The sequence below is a fragment of the Agelaius tricolor genome, unplaced genomic scaffold (genome assembly GCF_023055355.1).
Source record: "Agelaius tricolor isolate 1412-34295 unplaced genomic scaffold, bAgeTri1.0.p SCAF_8, whole genome shotgun sequence".
In the NCBI taxonomy this organism is placed as follows: Eukaryota; Metazoa; Chordata; class Aves; order Passeriformes; family Icteridae; genus Agelaius; species Agelaius tricolor.
The window spans coordinates 34520290-34540288 of NW_027269268.1; the positions used below are offsets into that span (position 1 = coordinate 34520290).

At 39.7% G+C, this 19999-nt stretch overlaps 1 protein-coding gene across 1 annotated transcript in view; it reads left to right on the forward strand.

Moving 5' to 3' along the window:
• Nucleotides 1-2502: 2502 nt before the first annotated feature.
• Nucleotides 2503-19999, forward strand: part of MTMR7 (myotubularin related protein 7) — a 41721-nt gene continuing 24224 nt past the window's right edge. Inside the window, exons 1-4 of the mRNA XM_071432291.1 lie at nt 2503-2669; nt 13725-13847; nt 15439-15601; nt 18702-18859. Of these exons, the coding sequence (XP_071288392.1) occupies nt 2646-2669; nt 13725-13847; nt 15439-15601; nt 18702-18859 (468 nt within the window). The 5' untranslated portion in view covers nt 2503-2645. The remainder of the gene's footprint in view (nt 2670-13724; nt 13848-15438; nt 15602-18701; nt 18860-19999) is intronic.

A 19999-nucleotide genomic window follows, 5' to 3' on the forward strand; every position in this document is an offset into this window, starting at 1 on the left:
AAGCCCACAGGAAACTACCCTTAAACAAGTAAGATATAATTGGAAAACACAAATAAATCCACAAAGCCTTCCACATCTAACATGGTGGTTCAAACACAGGCCAGGTAGCTTTTATGGAAAACATCTGAGTTTTTGGGTAACTCCACTGACTGTAACAGAAATGTTTACATATTGAAAGTGAAATGTGCTTTCAGGTTTTAATGGATGAGGCTGAAAGCTGACTCTGTTACTTGTGGATATAAAAAGTAATTACACTGGTATGATTCTAGTCCTCAGTGACTGGCATTCTTCATGGGAAATAAATTTAGAACTTTATTGGCAGTTTCAGTAGATAGGTCAAAACCTGTGTAGGCATGGCAATTTAATTTTCCTGCCCCTACATCCTAGTCAAGTCAGAGCAGTAATCTGCAGAATTATTTCTGGTTATACCTTTACAGAGGATTTAATTTCCGGACTGTTGAGGCAGCAGTCTCCATGAGCCTGAAATGCAAATGAAAACTATCAGAGAATTTTTAGAAAGCTGTGTTTACTGAAGCTTTACATGACAATTGCATCAGATGTAACTTTTATCTAAACCCAAGTTCTGTTTACAGCTGCATTTGCCCATCAACTATTTTATCAGTCCAAGACAGGCCAAAATCTGTGTCAGGATATTGAGCAACTGATTGCTACCTGGACAGCAATGCTTTAGCTTGGCAGATACTGATGAATATGAAGCAGAGTTAAAGTGCATTGTCACCTGCATCTGAAAGTTCTCCTGACATCAGCTGTAGGACTTGAACTTGGCTGCGATGAATCACAAGATGTACCAGAGTAAAAGCATCTCTGGGGACTGAAAGGATAAATGTATTTTCTTCCAACTTACTCATTGGTGGTAATGCCAAAAGATGATAATACACGCAATGAATCACATCAGCTATAACTACAAAGGAAACATATTCCATGGTTGGTTAATTCTTAATTGATTCTGATGCTCTGGCCTAAAACAGAGAATAAAAATATGCCACTGATCAAGAGTCTTGTGAAGTCCACACTTTATGCACATTTATGGATGACATCCAAACAGCAGGAGAACTATGAGAGAAAGGTGGGCAGAAAGGGGCCAAAATGGGAGTGGCAAGCAGAATGGTCAAATCCAGGGGTGACTTATTTTCCACTCATCAGCTTCTGCCTCCTCTAACCTAAGAGTTGATATAAAAAAAAAATCTTGATGCCCTGGGTTTTGGGGATAAGAAATGGGGGAAGAAAATCTAGCCATTCACTAGCAAGAGAGTGGCAGGAATGGAGAAACTTTGGAACCAGTAGAGCTGTACCCACTGTTCCCTTTCCCTTGGGGTAAAATGCATTTCTGTTTTTGGTAACCCCATGTTATTTTCAACCCATATTTTATCTTTCACAAAACAAATAAGGCTTTCTCTCTTCTCTGCAGGCAAGAAAAGGATATGCTGAGAGCTTCTGTAGCTCTGGAGCAGAGTCCTCTTGCTGTGGCCTTTGTGGGGCTTGTTTGACAGTTGTCCACATTTATTTCTATGCTTCCATGAGGCTAGTCCCTACTTGTGAAGAATTGCTGGAATACCTTGATCAATATAGAATACCTGGGCATTTAATATTTATGGTGTATCTGAAATAATATACTAGCACCTCTAGTCATTTGCACATTGTTATAAACACTGAGAAGTTTCTCTTTTTGCTCTGAATATGATAGCTGGTTAGAATATGAAAGATGGTTAGAGATACTGCTAGAGATACTTGTTCTTTATCTTCACACTGGTAAACTGGGAAGATCATCTCAGTGTCATTTCTTTTTGCTCTTGCAGAATGTAATTACATACCAGGTGGCCCAGTAGTTCATTAACATAACTACTCTGTGTCAGAGTGACAGAGAGGAAACGCATCTCTGGCAATAGGTAAGGCAAAAGATGGGAAAAGGAATTTCTGACACAAGGCTGAAAACTGTGTGTCACTGAAAATATTCCCTTGTGCAAATCTGAGGATGCAGCAAAGTCGTGAACTACAGACACACAGAGCTTGAGATAAACAAAATCCAGTGCTTCGGTTTCCGTAAGTGGAGCCTTTGTCTTTGAGCTACTGTACGCGCTGGGCCAGGAAACAAACAAAACGGGGGGGAGGCGATCTCAGACAGAGCTCGCTTCATGCTTCCGATCTGATCTCCCCTGAACGGAAGGGCAGAGCGATGTAACGCTCGGTAAGACAGCAAGCACACCGTGCGGGCTGCGCGCTCGGTGCCGCGGGGCGGAGGCTGCGGCCGGGGGCGGCGGGGCCGGGGGCGGCGGGGCCGGGGGCGGCGGGGCCGGGGGCGGCGGGGCCGTGCCGTGCCGGGCCGGGCCGTGCCGTGCCGGGCGCGGAGCATCCCCGCGGCCGGGGCGGCATGGCAGCTGCCGGGGAGGTGGAGCCAGCCGCTGACCTGCCGGCATCGCAGCATCATCTGCCGGCAATAAACCCTCCCTTCGTCCTTCCCACCTGCGCCGAAAAACGCCAGGAAAACATCAAATGAAATTATATGATTAAAAAAACCACCAATTGTTTTCAGCAGCGGGGCGGAGCGCGGCGAGGAGAGGCCAGGTGCGCAGGGCCGGCTCCGCGGCGGGGGCCGTGCGTGAGGAGCCCGGCCGGGCGCTGCCGCCATGGAGCACATCCGGATGCCCAAGGTGGGTCCCGCCGGCCGCGGCTGCATCCCCGCTCCGGCTCCGGCTGCGGCCCGGGGGAGCCTGGCCCTGCAGCCTTGCGGGCCTGTACGGGCCTGCAGCTGGTGCTGCGGACTGCTTGGGCCAGTTTGCCGTGATTCCTGCCCTGCGGGATGGGCTGGTCGGGATTCTCGCTCCGTCCCTCTGTTACCGCAGGCACTGCCCGTCAGCTGCAGGCATCCCCAGTGGCAGCTGGGGTACTGCTTCTCGGACGCCCGTCGTGTGCCCCGAGACTGCAGGCTCGGCGATGAATTGATTTAGTGTTTCTATGCGTATGTTTGATCTTTAGCCGACGTAATCCGTTTTCTTCTACAGCTTTCTAAGCACTAGGCCTGTATTTGTTTCACAAAATTGCCTCGTTACTCTAAAAAATAAAATAAAAATACAGTTTTAACACAGAAAAGGTTTAGATTAAACGTAATCACGAAAAAGTGAACCTGAGCAATATGTTAATTTGAAATGGGGTGGGATATATAATAAAAAATTTGGGGATTTATTATAATAAATAAATATTTTCTTATTTATTTATTTAATAATCCAACCCCCTGAAATTAAGAATTTATTTGTATTTATTATCAATATTTAATATGATGGCATGAATTTGAGATCAGGGCCTTGTTATTTGCCTATTTTTTTGGCCTTTAGGTGTTAAGCTGTAAATCTAGTAAGAAGATAGGCATTTATAACAACTGCCTTTCTTCTATTCTCATTTCATTACCTGTTATCTCCTTTTTTGGGAAGGAAGAATTTCAGAACAGTATGGCTGTGTCCTCCTGCAGGTAGGTACAATTAGTGGAAGTTGTCTGTACAGATGCTCCTGACCATTTGCTGAAGAATGCTGAAAGCATGAATGAGAAAAATGTTAAAAACAACTAATAAGGGTGGAAAAATATATTAAAAAAATAATGGTTGTGTTTGCTGCCAATGGGAGACCCAGGAAAGTCCCTGTTGCAGGCAATGAAGCTTATCTGTTTTCTTTTCTACAACCAGGTCCTGGTCCAGAAAATATTACTCTGCATATGTAAAACCCATTTCTGTAACTGATACTGTGAGAAGGCACTGTACCAATGCCTCAGGTCACTGAAAATCTTGACTCAGTGTGAGGTGATTCTGCAGTCCTGCATCCTGGCAGTCTCTTACATTATAGCTATGCTGAAAGGTATCTGATATAATAGAGCAGTTTAGAAAGAATGATTTAAAGGTACAAGGGGTACAAAAATCCTTTAAAATTTCCAATATAAATGTAGAAAATCAACCTGTTTTGATTGATTACTAAAATACTTAATCTCTCCAGTTACTCCTAAATACACTGAAAAAACAGTGTATCTAAAGCTCCCTGACAGAATTGATACCATTGATTTTTTTTTAATTCCTCATCTTAAGTCACCAGTACTTGTTGGGGTTTTTTGTTTTGTTTTTTTTTTACTGAATTTGGTTTTGATAATTTGTAACTGAACATTAAATGATTTCCAATGCCTGTAATGTAAAAACAGGTAAGGGAAATCTCATAGTACCATATGTTAGCCTCTGGTGTCACATTTCCTGACTCCATACAAACTTGTCCTGAGAGAAATTTGAGAAGTGACTGCCCTGTTCTGCAAAGGTATTAATCTCAGAATAATGACACTTTCCTGGTTCACAAACCCAGCCACATGGAAAAGCAAGGTAAATCCCATACTTAGCAAGATAATAAACTTACTAATATCTCAAAACAAAATTCTTAGCCCAAGTAAAAGCTTTTCCTTCAAAGGGAGGTCTATATTACATAAAACCCATTAGGTCTCAGCAATTGTTTTAAGCGAAATATGACTGTAGTGATTTATGGGTCATAAATATTAAAATTAATCCGATAAAACATAACAGACATTGAAAAAGCAGAAGGTAATTACATACCAGGTGGGTCAGTAGTTCATTAACATAACTACTCTGTGTCAGAGTGACAGAGAGGAGAGAGCATTTAGACCTGGCCACGTTCTGCAGCTTCTCAGCGTTTACAGTTGTATTAGGTTCCAGCTCTTCCTATTAGTGTCCATTTATGGACCTCTCTGTGTGAGTAGCCAGAGCTCCTTATAGACAGGATGACACTCTCTGGCTCCACAGCCTGCATGGGAGCAAGCTCCAGAAGATCATGACTTCACAAAAATTCTGACTATTGAAAAGTCTTGAGTAGCTTCCTTCAGTATTGCTTCCTTCTAGCTTCAAGGATTTGTTCAATAAATATTCCATGTTCACCCTACCCATGCCTTCACAGTGAATCTTGATCACAGCCCTCCAGATTCTGATAATTTCAGAGAAAGGTCATCAATGACCCCAGGACCTCTTTCCTATGTCCAATCCATTGTTCTGTAGATATGTTTTAGGTTGTTTTTCTTGGAGGTATTCTACCATGTCTGTCTGTGTTGAAGCTCCTGTGTGTCTCCTTTGCCCACACAAAGTTTTGCAAGACTCCTCTGGAGTAGGATTTCCCACTGCAAAAGCCATTCTGGTGCTTTCCCAACAGACTGTCCATATCCACCTGCTAACACACTATTTGGTGTGCTGACCACTATTGTTCTATCATTACACTCTTGGTAGAAAACAGGGTCCATAGGCACTGTATTTTCACAAGGTAAATGCCATCCTATTTATGAAGGCCATAATTTAAGTTTAAAAGTTGGAAACCATCCCTCATTGCTGAATAGAATTATATATAACTCCCATACCCTTTAAAAATTAAAAATTAGTAAAACCAGTGACTGACATGAGTTTGGATTGGGCACAAGATGGTTTAGGATAACTCTCCAAACCCGAAATATGACAAACAGCTCATAAGATTCAGAAAAAAAAGAAATCAGCAATACTTCTGAGAAGATTAGAAGCATGTTTTAGGAGCATGTGTAGAGATTTGTCTGGCCAGGGACAGGATGAAAGATCCAGAGTTCTCTAGATATGTTCATATAATTTGTGTTTGTACATTGTCAGCAGGCCTATTGATGGCCCTCTAATAAAGAACACATCAGTTTTTCTCTGGCGTACTAGCTGTCTTCAGTGGGCTTAGCCCAGTAATTCTTTTGGTTCAGTGTTAACAGAATACTTGGGATGACTTGAGTTGCTCGAGTGCTTTCATTTTTGTGATGTTACAGTGAAGTACTTCCTTTCAATGATGCCTCTCTCAGGCAGAATTTTAGATCTGCTCCCACGTTAGTGACAAATTGCTCTACCAGATGTATTGCTTCACAGAAAAAATTTCCAGCATGTGTAAGTGAGCTGTGTGTTTGCTTTTGTTTTTAATCAATTTTACATAATTCTTACTTTCTAATAAGATTTTATAACGTGTCCTTTTTCACAAAGTCTCCATCAGGAAACCCATGTAATTTATATCCACTTTATATATGACAATGTAAATGGCAAAACATTTGTCAAGATGTCTATCCAGATCAATAGCAAAATTGAACCCAGCATGCCCAGTCTTTACTTTCCTATGACATGTTCTGGGTTGCTGGGTCTCCGTTTTTTTTTGAGGTAAGTTGGCATATTCTACCACTGCTCTCTGTGTGCCTTCTGTTGAGATAAGGTATGATATTATAGTTATGTTCTCTGTATCCAAGCTACTATCCAAACATTTGGAAAAGTTTGATTTATTTCAGTTATGCAGAAAGGTGGCAGCAGCCGAGGTGGGATCGGGAAACACCTGGGGATGTGAAATGGTTGTTTCCCCCACTGGAATGGGGAATGGAGTGCCACAGACACTTCACTATAGTACTAGAGTTTGGCTAAACTTGTGTTTTGTTTGCTACTTTGGAAAGGTAGAGGAGGTGAGGCTGGCATGGCCTTTGCCTTTTAATGGTGTTTTGGGTCATCAGGTTACAGCAAACACGTTATGCCACATCTTTTAAGTGGCAAGTTGATTTTCTGCTTTTCGAGTGTTGTGTGAAGGTGGTTTCTGTACTTTCCTCTAAGTATACAACTTAGAGCAGTGTGTCTTACAGTTCAGCTGGTGTTTTCTGATTTCATAACTGTTTCTCATTTTACATCATGGTTAAAAATTGTTTAGCCTGTTCTGGGTCCAGTAATGTTTCATGGCTTCAAATATGTCATTCTACTTCATTGCTTTAGTCAAATGATGCATTAAAACATATACACTAATCCTGGACTCATTTAACTAATCCTGGATTTTGTGAGTTATGGATTTTTTTCTTATTAATAAATCTTCCTTATTTAGAATGAAATTTAGTTTTCTTTGGGCTCCATTTATTCCTTCTTTGTGATATGAAAGTTTGAGCCCAAAGGATAAATTTAATACAAGTGAGCTTTGTAGTATTCTATGCCCAGAAAATGTTCTGTGGTAACATCAGACTGGAGATGGATATAATGAAAATAAGAACTGCAGAAAATGTCCAGATATTGTGGGATTTGACTTTAAATATCTATTTGGAATTGTGTTATAAAATATTTGTTTTGAATTAGAGTCATCAAGCTACCTTCCTAGTGTGAGTTTCGATTTAAACAAAGTCTTATAACAGCCATTATTCTCAAAATATTTAGTCAAAAATGGTCAGAAGATCACACAGACTTTCATACATTCAATAATGTGACACTCAATAAAGAGGTAGCGGGATAAAGTCACAAAACAAGCTCAAAAAATCATGGGTAGTCATGTGTTTTAATTTGTTGTCTTGGTATTTATGTCTAAACTGCTAACTCCAAACCTTATTGCACTTGAAAAATAGTACTGGAAGTCATCAAGACAGCATGTCTGCAGGGTCCTCTTTGATTTTTTTTTTTTTTGCATAGTAGGAGACTGAAGTTGGAATGAAGGATTGGAGAAGTTAGGCTTTGGGGTGGTCAAGGCTGGAATCTCTAGGCCTGCTGTTAATGGGCCCAAGTGGGTGGTATTTGAGCCATTGCTGTCTGTAAACCTAAGGAATGTTCTATTTGCAATAGAAAATGCACATTGACATTTCCTGCTGTGCAGGTGTATTCTGCTGAGAAAGACAGGTCCCTACTACCAGAAAAGGAGTCCTACAAATCCATTTTTAATGCAAATCTCTCGTGGCCTGCACAGCTGAAATGACTTGATACTGCTGCTCTAAAATAGGCTGCTGAACAGGGCATGGTTTCAAACATGTAACAGGAAAGCCTGTATCAAATACATGAGTTTAAAGATGTATTTCTTATTAGTATCCTTTGGCTGCATGCAGAATTCTTTTTCCCTATATATCTTTTCAGAGCCAAATTGGAACAAATTTGGCAAATGTATTTAAGATTTACTGCCTTGAGGAAGGCCTGTTTTTCCTAAATTAAAACTCTTAGATAGGATTTTTAATAGGATACTCTTAGTTGCTCTCCTCTCCTTTTCCAGATAAATGAGATTTAATACAGACTGAAAGAGAAGATTTTATGTATGAGCCTTGTGTTAGTGTTGACACCATATTGTAATGCTCTAAACTCTTGTAATAGGGTCTTGGTTGTTGCTCCCATCACGCAGCTGCTACTCAGGTGTATCTGCTAATGTGGTGCTGACCTCACTCTTTATAGATCTTAGCAGACAACAGTTTCTTTTTAAAGCCAAATTATTAGGTAGTTTGTTGTCTGTCTTGCTATTATGAATCATTCATTAATATTTTTTCAGCTCTTTTCCTCCATTTCACTTTAGTTCTTTAGAAAATTAAACTTGTTTAGATTTTTCTTGAATATTTTCCCCCATCCTGCCAGATTTGCCCTGAGGAAACTTTTTACAATGCATCTCTTAAGGTATCTTTGCTTAAATTTAATTATTTACTTTTGGCTTTGTTTGAGTCTTTTGACAGAGGCAGCCATCTAACTTCACAGACTGTGCATTATTTTACTGCACTTGGGAGATCTTTTCAGAGAGGGAAATATAAAAATGTAACATGGATCAAGTACAGTTTTTATGATTCTTATGAAATAGAATGGAAACCACATTAAAAGGCAGCATCAATTGGCAATTCAGTTTTCTTTTATTCTTACTCCAAGATCATGCAAAAAAGATCACTTATTATATATTTTGTTTAACAAGTACAACACTACTATCTTTGTGTTGGAAAAAAAAAGTAATAGCATTTGGTCTTTTACATGTAGTCTTTTTTCCCTCTCAGGAATTATGCTAAACACATGGACAGCTGGGGTCAACCAGGGTGAAGAAAGCTCAAATATTCCACTTGGCCTCCAACCATACCAGCTGTGCTCCTTTTTTCTCATTAGGCTCAGGCTTTTGGCTTTCACAAGCTCTTCTCTTAGCTTTTGTCTGCCGGCAGTGCTAAGGCCAGCGAGAGTCCTGTCACGAATTCCCAGGATGCAGTTTCTTCTTGCCTTTACTCCTGTGGGTAACCTCATGAGGAGAGCAGGGAAGGCAGCAGAAATCCCTGGTGAGCCTAGGAGGCCAAGGGGATGGACAAGAAGTCTCTGTAGGGCTCAGTGTGTGCCCCTAGGGCCCAGCCTTGGCTTTGGGTCAACTTTTTCAGCAGCAGAGAAGTTTGTGGAAGTGGCCTTTCTTTATCCTTGGAGAATCACTGAAACTCATTTGTGCAGCCAAATTTCAAGGTACTTTATCAGCTTATACATGAAACTTGCTTTTATGGGTTGTGGTAGAGCAATGAATTTCAAGTGTCTGAACAATAGAGAAGCTCCTGAGGATGGGGCCTGAGTGAGGACATTCCCTGCTTACCTTTAATTGGCAGCTGTCTCCTGGCTGGGAGGGTTTTCTGCCCTTTCTCCTTCTTGGGATAAGGAATTAGAAGAGATGAATCAGCCAGGGCTCCTCCTAAAGGAACAGGGAACACTTGGTGACATAGGAGCTGATCTCTTTTGTTCTTGGCTGACAAATAGGCTTTTCATCTTCTTCAAGATGCTCAGTGATAAAGAGCAGGTCAGCGATGACCATGGCAGAACTAGCTGTTCAAGTGTCTTCCTCTTCAGGTTATGTGTAGGAAGCAAACACATAGACTTAAAACCTATGCAGTGAGAAAAAAGCTCTTTGAGACTTTTATTTCATAATTCAAATTTAATTTTATTGGAAAATCCTACAGTAGAGACCATTTTGTGTCAGATAGCATCTTCCTGCTCCACATGAGCTTTGCTGTGACAGGAAGCTCCAGTTCTTGCCAATCTGCCAAACAGTTTTGCTTCTCCTTTCCCTACTCAGTCTGAGCCCACAGTCAGAACTGATCCTGTATTTATCTGAAAAAGCTTTCCCATGTGGAGCTGTGAACAGCCTGAAATAGTAGCAGTAACTTCTGCACTGTTTTGAGATGCTGACATGTTTGGAGACACTGAAACAGCTTAAAGAAGTGAGGACGAAGGTAGCATATTCAAAAAGCATTCAAAAATAGGAAATGCAGTCAAAGCTTATAAAAAAAGTTATTTAAACTAAAAATGAAAACAAATTAGGGTACTTGAATATTTTTAGGAATAACATTTTGGCAGGCAAACTTTTCCAAATGCTTTCAGGGTCATATGCGTGCTGTTCTTCTTTAGGTGGGAGTCCCATTTAAACTGGTGGGAGTTGTGCCTGAATAAAACTTTGGCCCATGATTTTTCCTAATATGACATTTTTTCTTGAATGACCTCCTGGCAACCTTGTTCATAAGTCATTTGTCATGTTTATTCTCTGAGTAAAAAGTGCCTTCCATCTGTTCTTAATCTGTGCTCCCTTTAACTTCTATTTTTGCCTCCTTTTTTCTGTCATCTGTGTTGCATTGGAAATAGACTTTCTGGGCAACTTTATTTATCTCCATGTAAGCAGTTTTAGTTATTGAAATGAATCTCCTGGTGGTCTTTTCTTTAGGCCTAGACAACCATAGTCATCAGGAAAGAAAAATAAAAAAGGAGAAAAAATAAAGAGGCAAGAGCTTTGAATTATTTAAATTATGGAAGTTTTACTTAGATGCCCCTCTCTAGACTGCCTTGGCTAATGTTTTCTTTCTAATTCCTTGTGGTCGTCCAGCTCTCAGCTTTACAGACTTGTGTTTTCTGCTCTGGTCTCTCACACCAGCTCTTCATTTTAAGTGTAGCACATGTGCATGTGCTATCCTTTTTCCTGACATGACAGTACATACATAATTTCCTACATTCTCCAATAAAGTCCACAATTGTTTTGGTGAAAAAGTGGAGCATTGTTTTATAGGAAAAAAACAGAAAAATAATTATTACCTCTTCTTGATACAAATTTTGGCAATTAATGCTGATTTCTCAGCATGCCGTGACTTCTAAGATAGAAAAAAATCTCTTCTTCCAAAGCCTTATTAATATGTGTGCTCCCCTCTTGTCGAAATGAACATATTCCCATTCCCTCTATTCCCAAACTCTCTAGGTTTAAAGAAACCACTGGACATGTCTTTCTTTTCCTGGCTGGGAGAGTGCAGGAGAAGAAAGAAGGCTCATTCTCTGGATCCTTTGATCAGCAGAGTGAGATCTAAGATTGAGCAATGCCTCATTATACTGATGGACTAAATTTATCATTAATAAATATAATACACATGGGGGGTAGATCTTAACTTATATATGCAGACATGACTAAGAGTTACAATTGCTAGTTCTAAAAAAAACAAAACCAAAAAAAACCCCAAAACTAACCCAAACCCCAGTGTGTTCAGCAGAGGACAAAAAAGCAAGCAATGTTTGAGAACTTTAAAAAACTCAATAAAAAGCAAAACAGCAATCACTGTTGCACTACACAAAGTACAGAAACCTGTTGTACATCCAATCTTTGAATTCTGTTTGCACTTTTGGACTTTTCTCAGGAAGTAGACCTTGTGCAGACTAATCAAAAGTGTGGAAGAGCTTGTCTGGAATAGCTTCCATAAAGGTCACAGCTATGTAAAGTTGGGCTCTTCACTCTTGGAACACGAGGATGGAGGGAAGGATCTGTAACAGCACGTGTGGCACATAACTGGTGACAAGTTCAAAAAGAGCAGGAGGATGGAATTTATTGTACAATGTATAGCTGAAATGTGAAGTTCACTCTCACAGTATGTTGTGGATGCCAATAATTTACAGATATACAAAACGTTATTAAATAAAATGAATGGAATGTAAACACAGTTATGGCTATTAAAAAGGGTGACCTCATCTTAGGAAGGCCCCAGAGCTGGGCTGAGATCCTGAGGGAGCATGAGTTCATGCCTGCCTCTCATGCTTCCCTCAGCTGCTGCAACTGTCTGTTCTTGAGAGACAAACTGCCAGGAGAGATGAATTCTGATCTCCCAGTGCAGCCACTGCATTTGCTTTGATGAAATCAGACTTACCACACAGCTCTTACTGCAACTGTTCCTGTTCATTCAGATTCAACCTTTAATTTATTTGTAGCTCTGTATTAAAAAAAACAAACCAACCACAACCAAAGAGGAGCTTTGTTGGTTAGCATTTTTCAGCCATGGGGCTGTGATTGATGAGTGGGGAAGGATGTGACCCAGGAGGTCTAGAAATTGATCCCTCAGCCCTGTCCTGCTGTGTGGATGCCTGCTAGGTTGTGTTTCATGGCCCATGCTAGCTCACTTTGTAGGCTGGGGTGGGTGATGAGTGCCTTGTGCAAGATCAGTGCCTGTGCAGCAGAGCCCTTGTGGGCTGGACTGCAGTGTAGGGACTTTTCTTCATCCAGAAAATGCTGATTTTTATTGGTTTTGTGGGTTCCTTTCAGAAGGGCACTGCCTACATTTTTCTTTGTATCATCCCTCCTCTTTTGCTTGCTGCTGAATGCATGTTTGGTTAGTATTGTATTTTTTCCATTCCTTCTCAAGCCAATGCATGACCTCTGAAGTAGATGGCCCTGGGAAAAGACTTCATCCATGCTTTCTAGCAGCCTTTTTTGTTTAAAGAAATAGTTTCATTTTTGTTTAAAGCATATTATAACTGGCCTTGAGGGAGATGACTCTGCTTTAATAATGGTTTGGTTTAAGCATTTTGCTACTAAACTGGCTTATTCTCATTTTAAGGTTTTCTTTATTCCTATTTTTAAAATAGTGCATTGTATTTGGAATACACATTGCAAACATGTAATTCTCAGATGCTATCATTCTGTTTCTCAGGAAAATCAACTAATAATAGTTTTAAAATTGTTGTGGTAGGAGATCCATCAAACCTATAGTAACAAACTGATAACTGTTTTGGACAGGTTTTATCCTACTGAATATCAAGCTTGTTGATTTTTTAAATTATTCTAGTTTTTCAGTCAGAAATCATGGAAGCCTAGAACAATTTGTGTTCAAAGGGACCTTAAAGATCATCTAGTTCCTACCCCTAAAATGTGCCTAATTATATGTATATAGCACATGCCACATGCAAAATACTAATGATGTATGAGTCACAAGCTGGTGATCTGAGAGTTAATAATGTATTTTAGACTCTCCTGTTGTCAGGAGTGCAGAAAAGGGAGAATGCCCATTTTGTGCCCAAGGTGGGGGAGCAGTGGAAGTGAAACTCTTGAGTCCCATTGAGAAGTTACTGAAGGCAAAACTTGCAGTGTGACCTCTGCTGTCAGCTCGAGCAGGAATGTAGGGAGCAACATCAAAATGTTTCTTTTTAACTCTTTTAAACTCTTTTAACATTGTTTTAAATCTCAACAGAGATTTGCATGGGAGAAAATTTGCCTTATTGAAACCCATTGAAGACACTCTACCAGTATTATCTCCTACTTATTATTATTTTATTTTAATTTAGCTGGAATGGCTTGAATGGAGCAAGAGTCTAACTGAAAGACAGGCCTTGCCTTGCTGCCACAGGGTTTTGGTGAGATGAGATCACAAGGAAGAACTCAACTGAGAAATTGTCTTTGGAAATGTTAAGTAACAGGTTTTTGGATACAGAGGTACCACTAGAGAAGGGAGAAAAGGAAAATTAAGGAAGATCTGGAAATAAATCACATAATCACATTATCTCATATAGTTATACTTTTTTGATATTTAATGTTGTGCTGAAAAGAACTTTGTAATAGACAAAATGTGAACATTGAGCTCTCACTATTGAGCTTTCTGTCATAGCCTAATTATTTCTTTCTTTTTCCTCTGTCACTTTTTTGTATAGGTGGAAAATGTTAGGTTACTTGATCGTTTATCTTCAAGAAGAGCTGTGGTGGGAACCTTGTATTTAACAGCTACCCATGTCATATTTGTGGAGAATGGTTCTGAAACCCGCAAAGAAACCTGGGTATGAATTTTTATTATTTCAGTTAGCTCTAAGGGCATGGCACTTCACTGATGGTAATTTGAAAATTACTTCCAAAACACTTTAAAAATAGTTAATTACTTCATATGGATGCTTTTATGAGGCCATGCGAAGATCTAGCCTAGCAATTTTCAAACATTTTCAGTGGATGCTAGATATTACAGTATAGTAAGAGGAAGAGAAGGGCCTTCACTGTGTGAATACCAGATGTGAGTGACAGAGGAACAGCTGCTGTAAACTGCACTGTTGCTCCTATCATCCAGGAAGAACTGAGGAGAAATGCCTTGAATATGAACTATTTCCTTGCTTCTGTCAATTCTTGGCCTTCTCCTTTACTGGTAGTGTTGAGTCAGTGATTTTTTTTGTTTAATACTTTATCTTTTTTAATAAAGTAGTAATTTGAAATAGCTGTTTTGATTGATTGACAAGATATATTGCCTTTTCTTGTTTTTTAACCCCAACCATTGACCAAGCCCCATGCAGCCACTCTGCTGCCAACCAGCAGAATCAGGGAGAGAAGCTAAAGAGTAAAAGGTAGAAAATGGGTTAAGATAAAAAGAGTTTAATTAGGAAAGCAAAAGCCACACAGACAGGCAAATCAAAACAAGGAGCAAATTCACTGCTTCCCATGGGTAGGCAGGTGCTGAGCCATCTCCAGGAGAACAGAGCCCATCACATGTAACAGTGACGTGGGAAGGTGAATGTCATCACTCCAAATGTGCCCTGCTTCCTGCCTCCTTCCACTTCACACACTGAGCATGGTGTCACAGGGTCTGGAATATCCCTTTGGTCAGTTGGGGTCACCTGTCCTGGCTGTGCCTCCTCCCAGCCCCTGTCACTCTCAGTTTCCTGGCCAGCATTGCAGTTGGCCTTGGCTCTGTGTAAGCAATAACAAAGCCATCTCTATATGATCAACCCTGTGTTTGTTCAGTGCAAATCCAGAACACAGCCCCATGGCAGCCACTGTGAAGGAAATTAACTCTGCCCCAGCCAAAACCAGCACACATGTACACATATAGGTACAGCTGTTGCTGGGTGTCATACACTGGAGAGTCTTTTATGTAACTTAATTATGCACCCCTTGTCCATTTTTGCACTAATTAACTCCATCTTCCTTTGATCCCACTATTCCTGACCAGATTTTCATTGTAATGCTTCATCTCATTTGATGCAGTATTTAAAATTATATCAACATTACTGTTCTACCCATGAGGAGGCACAATATTTTAGCCTTATGTAACTGATGCTGGTTCATCTTTTCCCCGTGCAAATAGATGAAAAGAGCTTTGACAACCACTAGTTTACATTAAAGCAAACAAAAAAAAGCTTTGGATAACATGAGCAGGCTGATGTTTGAGCAGCTGAAACACTCCAGAAATGCCTCTTTGTCTGCAGGTGATGTATCAAGCTGCTTGAGCCTGAAGCTGGAGATACAACCAAACTACAAGAGGAGGAGCATGAGGGTTTTCTGAAAGAGTAGTGGAACCTCTGTGCCTGCTCTGGCACATCATTATAAATAATTGCTTTTCTTCTTAAAGATTTGACTAGCATCACTCTTTTCAATTCCCCTCAGGTTCTCCACAGCCAAATTTCCTCTATTGAGAAGCAAGCCACCACTGCCACTGGTTGCCCCTTACTGATCCGCTGCAAGAACTTCCAGGTGATCCATCTGGTGATCCCTCAGGAACGAGACTGCCATGACGTTTACATATCCCTGATACGTCTGGCTCGGCCAGGTATGGGAAGAAAACAGCACAAAAATCAGCCTTCATCCTGAGGAGGGAGAATTTAATGGAAGAAATGTATCTGTGCATCTTTGTCCTTTGCAGGTTAAGAAAAAAGTTTCAATAGAGATGTGTTGTGAGAGAAATATTGATATCATCATTTGTAGATCAATGAAGAAAGCTCATTATAACAAGTAGTTTACTCCATAAAGTATGACATGAACTTCTATTTAAAATAATACTCTAGAGCATCATGGGCCATGAAATATATTATAAAGATATATTGTGTGCAACTCATTTGCTGGATGACTTGTGTAAATGTAAATGTAGGAGAGTATTCTAAATTCAGGTAACTTTCATGTCCCTGTTATAACAAAAACTTTACAATACATTTAGTGGTCCTGTCAAGGTTTCCATTTTGAAGTTTTGTGCTGTGCAGAAATTCCTTAAAATCAGTGAAAGCTTTAGCAGCAAGTAGTTGTTTTATTTCACTGGGCTGCCTGTGTTTTGGCCTATTATTACCTACATTTTGAATATGCCCTGTGTGTTTCTGAATTCAGTTCAAGATCTTTTTGAAACCTTTCCCCTTTTCAATGAAAAACCAAATGTTGCATCAAAGCCCAACATTTGTTGCCTACATTATAGCTCCTCTCTGCACTATGCTCTCCTAAGACCAAACTGACAAAGCTTCTGGACTGTTTATTTTAAACTATGACTTTATAAATATAACACCAGTTTTGGTCCTTTATTATTATTTTAACAGTATGCAAAGAAATTATCCGTTACAGTATTTACAAAGCTGACAACAACTGGATTTAATTTTTTTCTTGTTAGGAGAATACCAATTTTATCTACTGTATAGAGGGCTCAAAAACTGCACAGTCGACCAGCACAGCTACTGAGCCTTAGAAAGTACTAATAGTAGCAGTAGTACCTCCTAAGCATAGCAGAAGTAACTTGGTAAGCTAGGTGATGCAGGGTGAAAGTAATCAGAGAAATTTAAAACAATTAGAAAAATTCCATCAGAGGTTCTGCTGAAGAAAATCTGGACTCATTCCAGGCACCTCAGCTGCAAGTACATGTTCATGTATGCTGGAAGACATGTGATACTGTAACCCTTTTTCTTGGAGGTAGGAGGAGGTGTGCGTGCTGCTATGCACCAGAATGATGAAAGGAAGAGTAGCTAAGGACCCTGAATACAAGTTCAGCGACTGACTGCAGTGGACAAGAAGGTCTGAGTAAAGAAGATGCAGTAACAGCACTCCAGAATTTGCTCTTTGCATGGTTTAGCTGCACAGCAGTTTTCCTTCTCCAGCAAACTATCTGATCATGATTTGAGACAGGATAAGATCTTGCCTACCTACTCAAAATTAGAAGGCTCTGATTCAAGCTGAGTCATTTGTACCTGACTGTGCTCTTCCCTGTCATTTTGTCAGGGCATGAAGCTGTTCTTCCTTTGGATAATATGGTTACTCAGCATTAGAAGGTGCTTTTTACTCCATGAGCAGATAATTTGACCTATTCAGGCTCTATTTTACATTCTCTGCTCTGTTCTTTTCATTCAGTTCTGAGAGAAGCTCACATTGCATACCAGTTTAACATGTTCCATGCTATCTGATATTCTAGTTACAGTAAAGGTGAAGATTATGCTTAATTTTATTTTTGCTAGAATTTTAATAAAGTCAAGCTGTCAGCTGCATTTGGCCTTTTTGCTTAATTAAGCCATTTTGTAAAACAAGCTGACCATCAGATACTCCATGTTTAATAGCAGGATTGCAGATATTTATGGCAAAATTACCGAAAGATTGGGAAAGGTCCTATAAATACTGGCAAATATGTGGTTAAGCACTGACTACTAATACTTGAACATTTTTGTAACTATGTGCATATACCATCATGAGATAATACTTATGATGTTGAGGCAGACTTCAGCCATAAGTAACCTGCATACATAGGTAGATTTTTTCCTTGTGCCTGTGAACAACAGGTCCATTGGAAAGAAAATCCAGATGCTTCTGACAACAAAGCAGTGAAAACAGGAGCTCAAATTGCTACCAAAAGCTCAGCTTGGATTTATGGATTGTGCTAAAACTTTAGGGTAACATGTGAGAAATAAACCAGATTGTCTTCCTAATGTGTGCCATGCCAGAAGTTTGAAATTAGAGAATACAGAAGGAGTTTAAACTGCTGGAAAATGTGGAAATCATTCTCTTTTTTCTCCCTACTCAAGACTTTGTTGATTTTCAGTATGTTCCTGACAGAGTTAACATGAACATCCCTGTAGTAGCTGGGATTCAATGGCAGTGGTGTCTGGCTGCCACTGGTCACCAGGATTAGGATTAATTAAATGCAGATATACTCCTAAAAAAAGTTTAAAAACTCCAGCACCACCAAACTTTCATATATGGCACCTGATCGAGGGGGACAGGTGGCATAGCTGCTTCCTGGTGATGATTAAATATTTCATGTAGCACATGCTTCTTTTATGCTGTTACATCATGTGCATCTCAAATGTATTTGCTATTAATTCAAGGACTGAATTTTGCAGACCACAAAACTATGATTTCATTGGATCTATTGGAAACCTTCCTAATTAGGGAAATGACTACTGAGGTTTTTGTTTTTTATTTTTGAAAGAGTGTGCTGCAAAGACCATTGTTCATATCTTTTTTCTTTGCCACGGGATAGATGTTACATTAATAAATTGACTTCTAAACTACCTCTAGATAGCAAATTCCTTTGAAGAACAAGTGCTTACTCTGGCACTGGCTTTAGTTTTCTTTGGATGAAAGCATATTGCTGACATTTTGTCTTTGTGCTGGGGAAAGTTTTTACTAATCTACTGAAGACTAGCAGAACAGTACATTTTAAGTAGCACTTCTCTTAAGGCACATACATTGGAACATATACAAATAACAAAAGAGCATGTACTCTCAAAGTTTACTTGACAGTAGATATAAAGCAGGATATGTGCTTTTGTAAAGCAAAGTGTGTTCTTTGAAAGGAAACTGCATCAAGGTCCATGCCAAGTTCTGGTTTTGAAGTGTCATTTCAGGGTGAGAAGTCTGAAGTCATTTACCCTTTCTGTTTCTTTGCTTATTTCTTTTCCCAGTGAAATATGAAGAGCTGTATTGCTTCTCCTTCAATCCAAAATTGGATAAAGAAGAACGAGAGCAAGGGTGGAAGCTTGTGGACCTCAATGAAGAATATAACAGGATGGGTGTTCCAAACAGCTATTGGCAGATTAGTGATGTGAACAGAGACTATGGAGTAAGTTGTTGTGATTTTTCTGTCACAGAGGCAGTCAGTAGAACCAATCAGCAGCCTGACTGAGGACCACCATAGTGCTTAGTGGCAGTATCTCCTTGTGCTCAGTGCTGTACACACATGTAGTAAAGTGCAGTTGCTCTACTACTTTGCATAACATGGCACACAGAAAGTGAGAGAAAGGATGGCTCTTCATTTAACAGATGTGGAAATGAAGAGCAGAAAGTAAGTCCACTGTGTTTTAAATGTTAGAGTTCAGCTGCCTGGGAAGAAGTTTAAGTCATACCTAAGGTTATGTGTGTGAATAAGAGTTTCCTTGATATGTAGGGCTATGTAAAATTACTATGTAGTCATTTTAAGAAAAAAAAATTAAAAAATGTTCCAGATAGTGAGCTTGGCAATATTTTTTCCTCACTGGCTGTTCCCACACTCCTTTTGAAGCATCTGTGATTGGCTGTCAGTGATTTTCACAGTGATCTTGTGGTCGTAAATCTTCCTAGCTGCCTGCTGTCCTTTCTCATTCAGTCTTGTACGATTGAAGAACTTTTAATGTTAATTAATTGTGAAAAATAATAACCAAGACATTTTTGAAGGAAGTTTGTCCATGCACTCCATTGGTTCTGTTGCTGGAACATATCCATGTTAAGGAAGGACTGTGATATTCTCAGAGAAGACTGAATGTGCTATCAGGGTTTGTTTTCTTTTTGTTAAAATGAGTGGAAAAAAAAGTATGATCTCTTTTAAGATAAAGTGTAGAAAAAATGTCATGATGAATAAAATCCAGTTCACCACAGCAACAACTGTAACCACAAGCCCTTCCTTTCCTTTCTCTTTCATTACATATCTCTTGACTCAGAAAATAATTTTTTCCTGGCCATCCTTAGTGCTTTAGTCATCTCAGAAAGTCAAAGGGAGATACTGAATATCCCTCTGACCCCAGTCAGAATGCTACAGACAATATCAGGAAAAGGGGGTAAAAACAGGATTCCATCTGTGGTCTCACTTGTCTTCAGAGGTAATTTGGGGCTTTTTTTGCAGGCTTATCAGGTTCCTCTCAGAAGTGGTAGGCATTGTCAGGGCTTTTGGTAGCCTCATTTCATGTAGCTTAATTTCTTGTCAACATGTCACTATTTTTGTCCTTTT